This window comes from Nicotiana attenuata, unplaced genomic scaffold (assembly GCF_001879085.1).
Source record: "Nicotiana attenuata strain UT unplaced genomic scaffold, NIATTr2, whole genome shotgun sequence".
NCBI lineage: Eukaryota > Viridiplantae > Streptophyta > Magnoliopsida > Solanales > Solanaceae > Nicotiana > Nicotiana attenuata.
Window position 1 is genome coordinate 510,388 of NW_017670301.1, and position 13,891 is coordinate 524,278.

The 13,891-nt window shown below is 33.2% G+C and overlaps 1 protein-coding gene across 1 annotated transcript; it reads right to left on the reverse strand.

The window, feature by feature from the left end:
• Positions 1-6,285: 6,285 nt before the first annotated feature.
• LOC109237488 (probable methyltransferase PMT3) lies at positions 6,286-12,115 on the reverse strand. The gene is made up of 8 exons (XM_019403801.1): positions 11,957-12,115; positions 9,709-10,062; positions 9,363-9,527; positions 9,060-9,242; positions 8,338-8,932; positions 7,588-7,700; positions 7,278-7,498; positions 6,286-6,892 (listed from the first exon to the last, which is right to left on the reverse strand). The coding sequence occupies exons 2-8, from the start codon at positions 9,970-9,972 to the stop codon at positions 6,577-6,579; spliced, it is 1,857 nt and encodes a 618-aa protein (XP_019259346.1). The 5' UTR covers positions 9,973-10,062; positions 11,957-12,115; the 3' UTR covers positions 6,286-6,576.
• Positions 12,116-13,891: the final 1,776 nt, after the last annotated feature.

The window sequence follows — 13,891 nt, forward strand, 5'->3', positions numbered from 1 at the left end:
CCATTTGACAGCTCACTAACTATTCCACTAACTACATTGTAAGAAATGAATAAAAGAATAAATACGATACAATGAGTAATCTCAGCATGAGATTTGAACCATTTGTTTCACAATTTATTTATTTTTACGCCGGAATTGATTCAATATATTCCATATTTATTTATGCCTTCATTCTATGTCATTATGTCAATGATAAAATTGGGTTCCTCTTCACTTATCATTCCAATTTTCATCATCTTTCTTCCTTTTTAAGCGATTTTTTTCTGGGTTCAAATTTAAGCGAAATTTATACTTCTATGATTTATTCATGACTTTACAGGAAACAAAATATGAGTTTTATTCTAATATTTCGATATGAAACTTCCAATTTTAGTACTCACTGCATTTTTTAATCGATCCTTATTTTTAAATAAATAAAAAAAAGCAACTAGCTCTTCCTTAAAGAGGAAATCAAAAGCGCATCCTCTTTGTATTCTTCCTCGTACATGCTTTACGTTCATCTAATTTCAAATTTAAATATCCATTGACTTTTTGTATCTCATTTCTTTGTACCGAGTCAAACCGGGAAAAAACCCTCGACTAGTTGTTGATTTGATATAAAAATTGTATTATTGAGCTATAATAAAAAAGGAGTATTAGTTACATATTTTGTACTATGAAAGCCTTGCCGGAAAAAATTCTGAGAAAATCAAACCAAATCGAAAAACTGAGACCGAAAAATTGACTTTCGTTGATTTGATTTGATTTATAGATTTAAAAACTGACATAGCTGATTTGGTTTAGTATAAATGAAAAAAATTAAGACAACCAGACCTATTTACACCCCTTGGAGAAAGTATCATTACAAGATAATTATCTTGAGTTTTAACCTATGAATTGGACTTGGATAAAAGTTATACAAAGATGGCTCATGCGTAGGCAAACCTTGAAAAATCACATTATACAGCGGTCCACAAGTGACTTTAACAGTTTTACTTAGGACCTAAGTTTTGCTAAACTTTTTAAAAAGATTAATATTTGAATACCAAAAGAGGCCTAATGAGGTTGTAGACACTGAAATTTTAACAGATCAAGATAAATCCTAAATTCAAGACGACTCTTGAAATATTAAGAATTTATTAGGATTACTTGGTGCCTACTCCACCCAAACCCTAATTCATGCCTATAAATAAACTCTTGGAATATTCACTAAGAGATCAAAGACATGTCAAACATGTCTTGGTTAAAGTCCTATGTTCGAATCACGTTGAATAAATCGAAGGGAAGAATCAAGGGATAAACAGAGTTGTAACCTGCAATGTTTATTAATAAAATTCTTTTTTTTCTTTATAATTGTTTGTGATTGCAATTTTATTTTTCTCTCCATAAATTTGTTGCAAACAGAGATCTTTAAATTTGAATTTTGACTTGAAAAGCTCTTCAAATAAATGAAAGGAAAGGAAAGTTTCCCTTCAAATGAGGATAAGATTTGGTAATGGCTTACCCCACGTTATAAGGCAATTTAAGTATAGTGGGAAAATTGCCCCAAAATTAAGGGTAACAATATTTCAATGGGGGACCATCTTTTAATTCAATTTGGGTAGACAAAATCTCCTTACTGGCAAATGAAAAGGGCCTTTTGACAAATATCCCACTGGATTAAACTAATTGTCTTTGATTATTAGTCAAACATTAAAGATTACCAATTGCATTATGACCAAGGAATCTACTTGAATTCTCTTTATTAAATCACCATTAACAAAATTTAGTAGATAGCTTTTTTAATTAGGGCCAAACTACTTTCTAGTGTAGTGTGTTTGGTTCAACCTTGGATTAAAGTGTAAATTCCTTCATATCTTATTGTTAAATTAGCTTACTATTTGTTGCTCCCTTGTCCTAATTTTTGGTATAGTACTTTTCTCAGTTTATCCCAAAAATATGTAATATTGTCTTATTTATAAATAATTTAATTTAAAACCTTTATTTTAACCTTAATAATAAGATGATTTATAGCTGCACAATTTTTTATAATTTTGTTTAGATAACAAGTTTCAAAAATCTTACTACTTTCTTTCTTAAACTTCGTGTCTAGTCAATTATACACCTATAATAATATTTGAGGTTTTAAATATTTTTTGGCAGTTATAAATAAAAATTATCCAAAAATCAACTATTTTTCCTTTTCCAGTGTTACATATAAAAGATAAAAAAAATTATTCAAATTTAAAATCTCAAAAAATATGCATATTTCACTTGTTAAATATTGAAGAAAGCTAATACATTATTAATAAATTCATAACTAAACGTATAATAATTTAAACTCTAGGGCACACATTGTAAAGCTACTTAGGAAAATAAATTATTTCAAGATTAATGGAAGAACTTTATAATTGTAGCTTGTTTAGTAGATTTCATTATCTTACTAGCGATATAACGCTTGAATTAGCGAAGATTTGTGTCCAAATTTTTAGCAAAAAGGTATCCAATAGCTTTATCTGGAAGACAATCTAGGAGTTTAACAGTTAAATCTTCTATCCAAATATATTTTTGGCATTTGTCCAATAGAAAAAATATCATGTGCAAATCTTGAAATCTTATGCAAAATAGAACTTTGTTCAATGGAAAAGATTGTGTGTTATTTTAGAATTATTATTATTAACCTTAAAGATTCTATATGGCTGTTATTAGGGATGATTTTACAAAGATCATTCTGCTATAAATATGGATGTTGCTGTTATAGGTAAAAAGTTATAATAGAGAGATAAAATATAACTTAAAAAATTGGTTCTAAGGAAAACTTGGCTTGTATAGTAAGTGACTGTTATATATGAATACAATTATATTATATATAAAGTTCTGACTGTATTAGTCGCTTCGCATTTCTTTAGGAAGAATACTCATATGATATCAACTTTAAAAATAAAATAAAAAAACCAAAATGATTTTTCAACAAAAATCTCATGTCTTTTCTTTTTCAAACAATTTTTCCTTCAGAGGGGGGAAATAATTGGGAGAAATTCAAAAATAGCCAGATTTACCACTGGTCGTTGAAAAATAGCCAAGTTTCAAAAGTCATCGAAATTTAGCCACTTTAAATCTGAGCGAAAACACTGTTCAAAATCCGGAAAAATACGCCCGCAAATTTTACGGGAGTTCCAGCATAAGTATGCTTGAACTCCCGTAAATTTTACGGGAGTTCCAGGATAACTATGCTGGAACTCCCGCAAATTTTATGGGAGTTCAAGCATAATTATGCTGGAACTCCCGCAAATTTTACGGGAGTTCCAGCAAGTATAATTGTCCAGTATAATATACTGGAGTTTGGAGCACTGGTGCTCCAGTCTCCCGCAAATTTTACAGGAGTTAGCAAAGTATACCGGTCCAGCATAATATGCTGGAGTTCGTACACAAATGCACCAGAACTCCCGTATATTATACTGGACCGGTCCCTGTTGCAGCAAAATAGGGGCTATTTTACATTGACTTGATAAACGCTGGCTATTTTTCATTGACCAGTGTGAAAACTGGCTATACCATGATATTTTAACCAAATAATTCTTGTCAACTTACTCAATATTCATGGCTAGAACCAGTCCTTGTATAAGCAGGCAGTTTAATTTGACTGCAATTGTAGTTGAAAAAAGGAGCAAACACCAAAAGAAAACATCCCCTTCCTATGGTGTTGAGTCCCATATCGGCCATTAAGGGATGAGAAAATTTCTTTATATGGTCGAGACTCTCAACTCATGAGTCAGCTTATTTTGGACAATTGTCATCTCATAAGCTAGTTTTTACGGTTAAGTCAGGCCCACCATCCAATTATCACATGCTAGAAGGAAAACAAAAAGGGAGAGAATCCAATATTTTGCTATTACTTGCAAGAAAGTGCATAAATTAGACGTTTAAATTTAAATAATTTGGATTATAACCATTTTGTTGACTTGATCCAACAGATTGAACCCAAAGTAATCCATTAAATAATTGGGCCAATTGGAATCCAACTCCAAATATACAAAATCAAATTTGAAAATTAAAAATTATCTAAAGTTAGAAAAACTTAAACTAAAAATTTCAGAGAAATACATTAATTTTCACATCTTTTTTCAGTAAGCAAAATAAAAATAGAGGGGTGATTGGGTCATGTTGAGCGGATTGAGCTATAACACTTATTTGATCCATCCCATTTTTTATTCAATTAAACTTTTGAGCTAATTGAGTCATAAACAATTTATTGAGTTGACTCATTTTGATCCGTCCAAGTTTGATCAAACCCGCTCATTTGTCACTTATAACAACAAATCAGCAATCAAGATCTGTATAATATAGGGTTTGTTACACAAATAGCCAGCAAGATTCAATCATCCGTGGGCTATTTTTAGTTTACGAGAATGTTAGAGGAAGGCAAAGAGAAATGTCGATGCTAAGGCAGACATTTCAACATGACTTAAATTTTAAACTGTACTTATTTATATAGCAAAAAGAATGAAAAGAAACAGGCAACTCCAACTAAATAATAATAATAATAATAATAATAATAATAATAATAATAATAATAATAATAATAGGGAATATTGAATGGAGCAGAGGTCTTAAAACCATGTTAGATGATGGCAAAAGTGCATTTGCATGTGACTCTTGGTCTCTTTATATTTATGCCTACTAATTTATTTTTATGTGATATGATGAGTGTGCCCTATTATATTGATGGCAAATTGACAAACCATAATTAGTTTACTTCATTGCCAAGAGACCCTCCTTGTCTCTTTTCTCTATTTTTCTATTTTTGTAGAGGGGCCATTGGTGGGGGTATTGATTTGAATTTGTTGAGTATTGTCATTAGTCATCAGTGCTCTAGTGTGGTGCAGCNACCAATATATATAACCACTTAAAAAGCGGTAATATTTGTACTCTTGAATATAAAAAAAAAGTTTGAAACTGAGACGTAATAGCTATTGTTATGAACATAGGTGTTGATATGTTAGAAATTTTTACCGATTAAAAATTACCGTAGGCAAATTAGATCGGTGTAATATCTGGATCAACTTGCATGGAAAGTTGAGAAGGGGAAAAATCATATTTATATCCCCAACGACAAGTAAATGCACATTGGGGACTAACACCCCCCTCTCCCCTACCCCCCCCCCCCCCTCACACATAACACCCTAAAAAAAAAAAAAAAAAAAAATTGCACATAGTTAAGAGAGCAATTGAAAGGTGACTAAAACACGGAATGCTAAGATTGACTCAACTCCAATAAATAAGTATCCAGTATAGAGTATGGAGATACAAAGCTATGATTCATACTCTGGTACCTTAAAATTTGCAAGAAAGAAAAGTATTAAAAGAGTACATTAGATGATTAGAGGCCTTGAATTACCATTAAGATGACATTATCTAACTTAAACCAAAATTTGTAGCAACTTCATTATTATTTTTATTTATTTTTGTGTGTGTGGTGTGGTTGCCTCTTCTTTAGTTAATGTCCATTGTAAGTTAGGTAAAAGGTTTCATATGTCATCTACACAATGTGGCCATTGCTGCTCTTTGTGAGATGTATAGTATGTGATATTTTTCATCTAATCATGTAATGTTATTATAAGGGAAGTCTGCTACACTATTAAAAGTTGAAAAATTTACGCGACACATCAAATATTTATACTATATTTATCATTATTAGCTATACTTTCAGCAAATTTACCATTCGTAAATATACTTGAATTTTGTTGCAAATTCATAAAATAAGAGATTAATTATTTTGAACTAAAATAAGAAAGCAATAAGTTCAACGTCCGCTTAGTTATGAATGAATTTGCAACAAATTTAGTTTAAGGGAAAATAGACACTTATTACTTAATAGTTTAAGTACCTCTAATGCGCTTGTAAAAAGGCTGTCAAGTGAGAGTACTGCATAATGATCAAATTATATCTGGTATTGTTTCCACCTTTCAAGTCATTCTCGATACAAAATTTTAAATATTGGATTTTCTGTTATTTAAATCGTTTGTCTCTATCACTTGTAGTTACTTATCATTCAATGAATCACTGATAAAGGATCAATTGATATTAATCTAGTCCATTTAGAATGCTTGATACTTTGTAATTGTACATAAGCAAAGTATTGAAAATCACATTTATTCTTTCTATTTCTAAACATCGAGGAGATTCATCCTATATTATTCCAGCAAATAGGAGAATTGTGGCTAGGGAACTATATTAGCGACCTACCCAATTTATTGTAGAAAGTTTCTCGTACATCAACAGAAAATTTGCTAACTTTGCAATGAGACTTATTAAATCTATGCAGTTCAGCAACATAAGTTTATATTTATCAGTAATTCCAAGTGATGCAAAAATAAACTTTGACAAATGCCAAAATCAAGAATAGCCTATAAATGCATATATAGTCTATGAGTTTGTTTATCAACTAAAAGAAACAACATGTGGAAATTAAGTTAATGAAGAAAAGGAAGAAATAAATATCATAAATACTACAAAATCAAACTGATATCTCCCAAACCTTTAGGGGTATGCTTTTCTTAATCCCAAAAGGTAGGGGAAAATGAATCAAGGAGAAGTGTACTTAGTGGCAAACTTTATTTACTCTGAATCTCTGATGCTTTCACTTGTCAGCCACAACTTCTTTTGGATGATAAAAACAATGTCATCTCCTTCTTGGTCTGGATCCGAAGTTGGATCAGCTACTGCTTCCCAGTGCAATGCCGATAAATACTTCTTTACAAAGTCAATAACATGTTGTTTGTCGTTGAAGATAACAAAACCACTAGGCCTTAGTATGCGATCTATCTCGAGTAACAGATCCTCACCGCTGCAACCTTTCTTTTCAATGTCAGAGAAAACACTCCAAGCATGGAGCAAATCATAGGTCCTAGGATATGTCGAAAATGCTTCACACCTGCACTCAATGATGTGTAAGCAAGTAAGATTTCCGATGATCATCAGTGGTTCGAAGGATGAAAGAGAAAAACACTTGTTCTCAGAGATTCTAAAGGTCCGCGTGCTTCGTATCGTTATAAATTCTAAAGTTGGATTATGGCCAAAAAAGTTTATTAAGCACTTAAAATGGCGATGCACATGTGATTGACATATTAAGAGAATCTCACAAGGTCCCCTTCTGCTAGAATATTATAACGTAAAGATGCTCGAAGATGTGGCTTTGGTTAATTTTGTCGCTAGCATACTGCTTATTAAACCAAAGACTAAAGGTGAAAAATTTATGCCCAAAAACTAGACTTGAGAAATCTACATAGTTCTGTAAAGTAAGAAATTATCGACGTTACCAGTCATGAGTTGTGCCGATCAAACCACGGTCATATACAATCTTGAGAGTGTTAGGTCCATCTTTGGATACAACATTCATGACCCAAACATCTTTGTCCTTCAAAGCAGCAGCAAATGACCCCAAATTGGCCTTCATATCCATGATATTTCTCAGACTGTCTGAAGAGATCTTTGGACTCAAAAGATTCCAGTAATGTTCAACCCTTCGTTGCCAAAGCTCCTGTGTATAAGCCAAGAAAAGCAAGACGCATATTAATCTCACGTGTGGAATGAAGTGGCAGAAATTGATAAATAAGACTAGAAGATTACCATGTCCTTCTCAAACATTTCAGTTGAATACCCAAAATCAGCAAGACGAGGAGGAGGAGAAGTTAGCCTAGCTGGCCAAGGAGCCAGTCCACTTCCGCTAACTTTGTGGTCATCTGGTATCAGAAAATGACAATAAGGTAATAACTTTTTAGAAAACTAAAGAGAACAACTTTAACATTGTTTACAAACTTCAAACAATTTGCAACTTATTTGCTTTGATAATAAATAAAACTAACTCATGCATATGTATCAGAAAACTAATTGAACAATATTTGATGTATCCATTCCATAAAAGGCTCCAAGTATATTCAGGATCATATATGCAAGCAAAATGCACTTAAAAGGTTGAACAATGCAGGGAAATATAGATATGATATTGGTTGACTTTGACATAACCACTTCAATAAACTATCAGGACCAATCATAAATGATAGTATTAGTGGCCAACAAAAAAAAATAAAACCGACGCCATTGAACTTCAATTCTTATCCTCCTAAAGGAAAACCAGAGCTGATTGTAACCTTATGAACAGCCGCAAAAAACAAGTAGTCATCCAAGTAACTTCGGGAGCACCTATTACAAATTTGCATCAAATGATAATACACTTGCTCTTTTAACGTCCTTTTTGTGATGATTTACTCTAGCTAAGTTAACCAGGTATAAGATACCTCTATCTGCCATTTTTACTGCTGTCTCATGTATGCTTGCCGATTCTCAAGAATGACAAAAAGCAAGAGACAGGAAACTTACGTTCAGAATAAGGTGTTATGCATGCTTCCATATTCACACCCCAAACAGCATCAGGATCATCATCAGACCGACAAAGTGGCGGTTGAGTACCAGCTGGTCTTTCCATGTAACAGTCGTTGTTTAGAGGCTTGACCCAAATCACTGTTTGGTTCCTTTTTTCTGCTATTTTCCAGCACATGCGTTCAACAAGTGCACTCATCTCTCTCCATATTCTGAGATCCTCTTCATCCTGCGCATATGCTTCTGGAGAGGAGTAGGCAAAATAGCCTCCAGGCCTTAATACCCGATCTAGCTCGAGAAGAAGGATGCCATCCCTCTGAAGCCAATCGATCCTACAACGGGAACAGTGAGCAAATTCAAATGATCTGCTTGGATAGGGAAGCCTTTTTGTACCAAGAACACCAAGATATGCAGGAATTCCTCTCTCTAAGGCAAACTGGATCTGATTCTGATGCACATCATTTGGCGCCAATGACATTGCTATGATATCAGAGGATAGAAGATAACCACCAAAGCTAGCCACACCACAACCAACGTCGAAAACTGTGCGTATCTTTCCACCATTGTTCAAGTTATTGTTCGGAAAGTTCAGCATCTGCAACCATGATTACAGGTATGACGACTTTGAGAACATCTTAACAGATGATGATTTTAATTATACGACTGGTAACATAATTCTTTTTCTAAACAGATCTACAATATTTTAAGAAGAGAGTCCTCACATTTGCAATTGAAGCAATGTACTTATCAGCTCCATAGTGAAAGTGAGTGCCTCCGCCAGGAAAATTAATCTTATCACCCTTAACAACCATCCAGTTTTGGTCAGATTTCTCATGTGCAAGGTGAGTATGTGGTATGTTCGCCTTCCAAACCTCATCTCTACTCCGTGGCCACTTAATTGGTACCTACAACAGCACCCAAGGGGGGAAGTGAAAAAGATGTGTCTCATGAGAAAAAAGATTGAGTAACATTGGAAGTTAGAGCATATGCTTGACTTATATTTAGTACTGATATAGCTTATTCACCTTGTATCCAGCTGGAGGAGGAATCAAGCAATTGTAACGTCTTTCAGGCAATGGGCAATGTCTTTCATAGTGCTCCATTAAGTTTAGATCCAACTTCAATCTCATTTGATATATGAGATGTCTGTCCAGACAAGGAATTAACTCTGAATGTCGATCATCGCAAACCTTTCAAGAAAACAATAAAGTAGCACAAGAGTTAAGAAGTAACAAACAAAACAACCAAAATGCAGCAAGTGTTTCTTGTTCCTCCATTTAGCCACACGGGTTGGTTGGATGACAGTGATTGTCAAATCATATCTAGCAACAACACGAGAGAGAAAAACAAGAAAAGAAAAAGAATACTCACTGGGAAGCTCTTAGGAATGATGCCATCTTCACCATCTTCGAGCCCAAATTTCTCATCTTGCTTGCTGCTAAGATCAGAGTCATCATCTCCACCCAAATAAGAAGATCCCAGTTTCCTCAAAGATCGGCTTCCATACTCTAGAGCAGATTCACCATTGCCTTTAGAGCCAAAATACACATACAGGATAACAACAAAAACTGCAACAACAGCTACAGAAGTCAACAAGCGCTTCTTCTGCGCTCCATCTGATCTCCCTCGCATCATTTGTGTAGTTCAGAATCTGCAGAAAAGCTTCAGATTCACCCTTCCCCTTCAGTTCTTAGCAGACATAATTGTAGGTGCACCAGTTAGCTCCTAAATTAACAAATTGCACAAAATCAGATTATGAGGGAAGAGGGATTTCTTTGAATGGTGAAATAACCTGTGAAATCACTCAAGTAGTGTGGCAAAGGGAATATGAAAACAAAAAATAAAAAGAAGTTAAAAGAGGCCAACCAAAGTAGAAATTGCAGTATGTACTAATCTTGCATGTACTCAGGGAAACAAACTTGTAAATTAAACTGATATATTTCTTGTATAATTTTCATGATCTCAGAAACACTCTTTGGAGTCATATTGAATTCCAAGAAAGTTCCCAAGCTCAGGTACGGGTTTCTGACTTTGGTTATTACCCCTTGAAATTTGACATTAAATTTGTTTACTTCTCTAGCCAGTTAGAGAATGAGATAAAAGCAACAAAGATCCACTAACATAATGTTTCATAACTTATTTAACGTGTCCAATATTCTCAAGTATATGTAGGCCACATAGACTATCTGGTAACCCAACAGCAAATTATTGATGAAAAGCAAGATTAAACCAGCATTAATCTTTAAAGGACTAGCAAAAACACTTTTGCTCCCCCCCCCCCCCGAAAAAAACCCCAAAAAAAAAAAAAAAATAGGTACTAAATGGAACTGGACAAGAAAAACAAGGTGAAGTGGAATTCCAGAAAACAGAATTGGCTAGAAGCAGGCATATGTTTTATGTCACTGGCCACATTGTCCGCTACATCACATTCCATTTCTCATTCAAATGACAAAAGAACAATCCAGATGCTATTTACTATATAAAAAAATGTAGAACTACTTAAAACATTAACTATGAACAAGATCCTCAAGCATTAATACATTAGAACTATTTATTGTGAAAACCAATGAAATCAACTTTTATCATTGGAGATAAAAACCATAATGCCATTATGCTGACGGATTTCAAGAAGCTAAACAGTAACAAGCAGCAACAAAAGCTATAAGAGTAACTAACACACAGATCTGGGAGGATGCAATTAAGAAACCAAGATTACTAACACAAATAAAAAAGACTAGGCATTAGCATTAATGGATAAAACAACAAAAGCAAAGAACAGATGTGTCCTAGCTAGCTGGGAATAATAAACTAGCATAAAATGCCAAAGGGTAAGCGAAATCCAATATGATCCATTTCACAAGCCATGAGGAGTAATACAAATCAAGACGATTAAAACATCAGAATTAACCGGTACAAAAAACAGAAGCAAAGAACAGATTTTGGCCTAGCTGAGCATATTTAATTAGCACAAAGGCCAAATGGGTAAGCCAGATTCAATAGATGCATTAAAAACGCCATATTAGTAATACAAATTAACAAGATTAAGCATTATTATTAATAGGTCCGAAATATTAGAGCAAAGATTAAAATGTTTTTCCTAGCTGAGAATAGACAAGCAAAAAAGCCAAATGGGCAAGCTAGATTCAATATGATGCATTAAAAAAAGCCATGATTGTGAATAAAAATTAACAAGATTAAGCACTAACATTAATGGGTCAAAAAATATTAGTACAAAGATTAGATTTTTCCGAGCCGATAATAATTAACAAGCATAAAAAGCCATATGGGTAAGCTAGATTCAATCTGATGCATTAAAAAAAGCCATGATTGTTAATACATTAACAAGATTAAGCACTAGCATTAATGGGTCAAGAATATTAGAGCAAAGATCAGATTTTTCCTAGCTGAGAATAAAGCTAGATTCAATATGATGCACTTAAAAAAGCGATGATATTTAATACAAAAATTAACAAGATTTCATTAGCATTAATGGGTCAAAAATATTAGAGCAAAGATTAAATCTTTCTTAGCTGAGAATAATTAAGAAGCAAAAAAGGCCAAATGGGAAAGCAAAAAAAGAAACAAAAATCAGATCCAGTGAAAGAAGAAAGAAACTTACAAGATTGAAGAAGGGATAGGTGCAGATCTGAATTTGGGAAAATGGTAAGTGTTTGAAAATTGCTATGGGAAAAATTCAACAGTGGAACGTGGCAAGAGAAACAAGAAAATAGAGAAGTGTGTGTTGAGGAAGTGAGTGTATAAAAAGGAAATTGTATATGTAGTGAAAGAGAAAAAGGATACAGTTGAGAGGAATGAATGGAGAGAGGGGAGGAGGGGGTAGGTGGGGGGTGGGGTGGGGGGTTATGCCGACAAGGGTGGGGGGTGGGGGGTATTGGATCTCAGTTTCTGTGTGTGTGAAAATTTTGGGATCTTTTTTGCCACCTTTGGGGGAGAGAGAGGGAATAAAAGTGAAAGGTACTAACTTTCATGTTGCTAATTGTGAAATTCCACGTATAAATAGTACTCCCTCCGGTCCAAAATAAGTGATTTTTTTTGGATATTTTCACACAGATTAAGAAATCCACCTTTTAATATTAATTAGCAATGTAATTGACCATATTAACCTTACTATCTCACATAAACACTCCTAACACATATTCCAATACTATTTACTCCAAGGACAATGTAAGAAAAAAATAATTAATTCATTCTTAAAATCTGGAAAAATCACTTATTTTGGACCACAAGAAAAAGGCCAAAAAATCACTTATTTTGGACCGGAGGGAGTATTTTTTTTGTTTTTCATCGAGAATTTATTATTAATATTATTAATTCTGATTTGCATCATATAAGAACCCGTTTGTCCATAGATATTTTCTTTTTTCTTTTTTTCGATTTTTTTTTTAAAAATATGTTTGTCCATAAAATTTTGCAAGTGTTTGGAAACTTTTCGAAAATGAGTTTTTCAAAAATCAAAAAGTGGCTTTGACAAGTTTTTCAAAATTTTCAGTATTTTTTATTTCTCCACTCATAAAACTGTAATATTTTTTCAAGTGAAATGCATGTCCAAACATAATTTCAAATACTATTTTTCAACTTAATTTTAAATGCTACTTTTATTTTTTCAAAAATTACAATATTTATGTCCAAACGCCTACTAAGATTCATTATGGAGGAAAGTGCTTCCTATAAAAAATAAAAATAAAAATCGAGACCTTTAATTAAAAAGAATCTCACCCATTTTACCAAAAATCATATGATGGTAAGATATGAATTCGTGATGGATCGGGTGTATTAGTATGGTCAGTGTTTCGTGGTATTCTTGATGATTTTTTCACAAATAGAAATTTTAAGTTATTGTTATTATTACTATTTAAAGAGAATGGTTGTTCATCTTTTATTGGTGAAAGCTATAAACGCTCTTATGCATATTTCTTCGTAAAAATGGCGTGTAGTAGCCACTAATTAAGGGTGTCTTTAATTTTTATCCACTAATTATAATGCTCAGCAAAAATAGCCACTACTAATAGAAAAAAGACAATTTTACCCTTTCTTCATCTCTTTCGCGTTGCATTTTCATCTGGAATACCCAAGGCGATTTCACGGTCGGCCTCCTCCATGCTTGGTCAATAGCATCAGGTCTATTAGTGACTCCAATTACTAGGACATAACCAGGTCCATCATGTGATCCTTCTGATTTTGCTTCACTATTCCTTTTACCAATACGTACCGTAGTTCCTTTTGCATCATCAAAATTTTCAAGTTCTGAATTTTTGAGCAGATGTCTCAATTACGTACAATAATTTCTTTCTTCTTACCTTGTTTTTGTTTCTTTTGAGTTCAAAGATTAAAAGTTAAGGACATGAGTCTTTAAGTTTGACATGCAGGTTTAAAAGTTAAGGACATGCATTCCTTAAATTTGACATGCAGGTTCAAAAGATAAGGACAAACAATCCTTAACTTATAGTTTCAAGTTCAAAACTTAAGGATAGTCAGTATTTAAGTTATTGTTTCAAGTTCAAAACTTAAGGACTTTCTGTCCTTAACTTTGAGT

Excerpts from the sequence above, each read along its gene's own strand:
- LOC109237488 (XM_019403801.1), bottom strand. The coding sequence starts at position 9,972 with ATGATGCGAGGGAGATCAGATGGAGCGCAGAAGAAGCGCTTGTTGACT. Across the intron at positions 9,528-9,708 it reads TCATTCCTAAGAGCTTCCCA|GTTTGCGATGATCGACATTC; the intron begins GTGAGTATTCTT and ends TTTTCTTGAAAG. Across the intron at positions 9,243-9,362 it reads CTCCTCCAGCTGGATACAAG|GTACCAATTAAGTGGCCACG; the intron begins GTGAATAAGCTA and ends GTGCTGTTGTAG.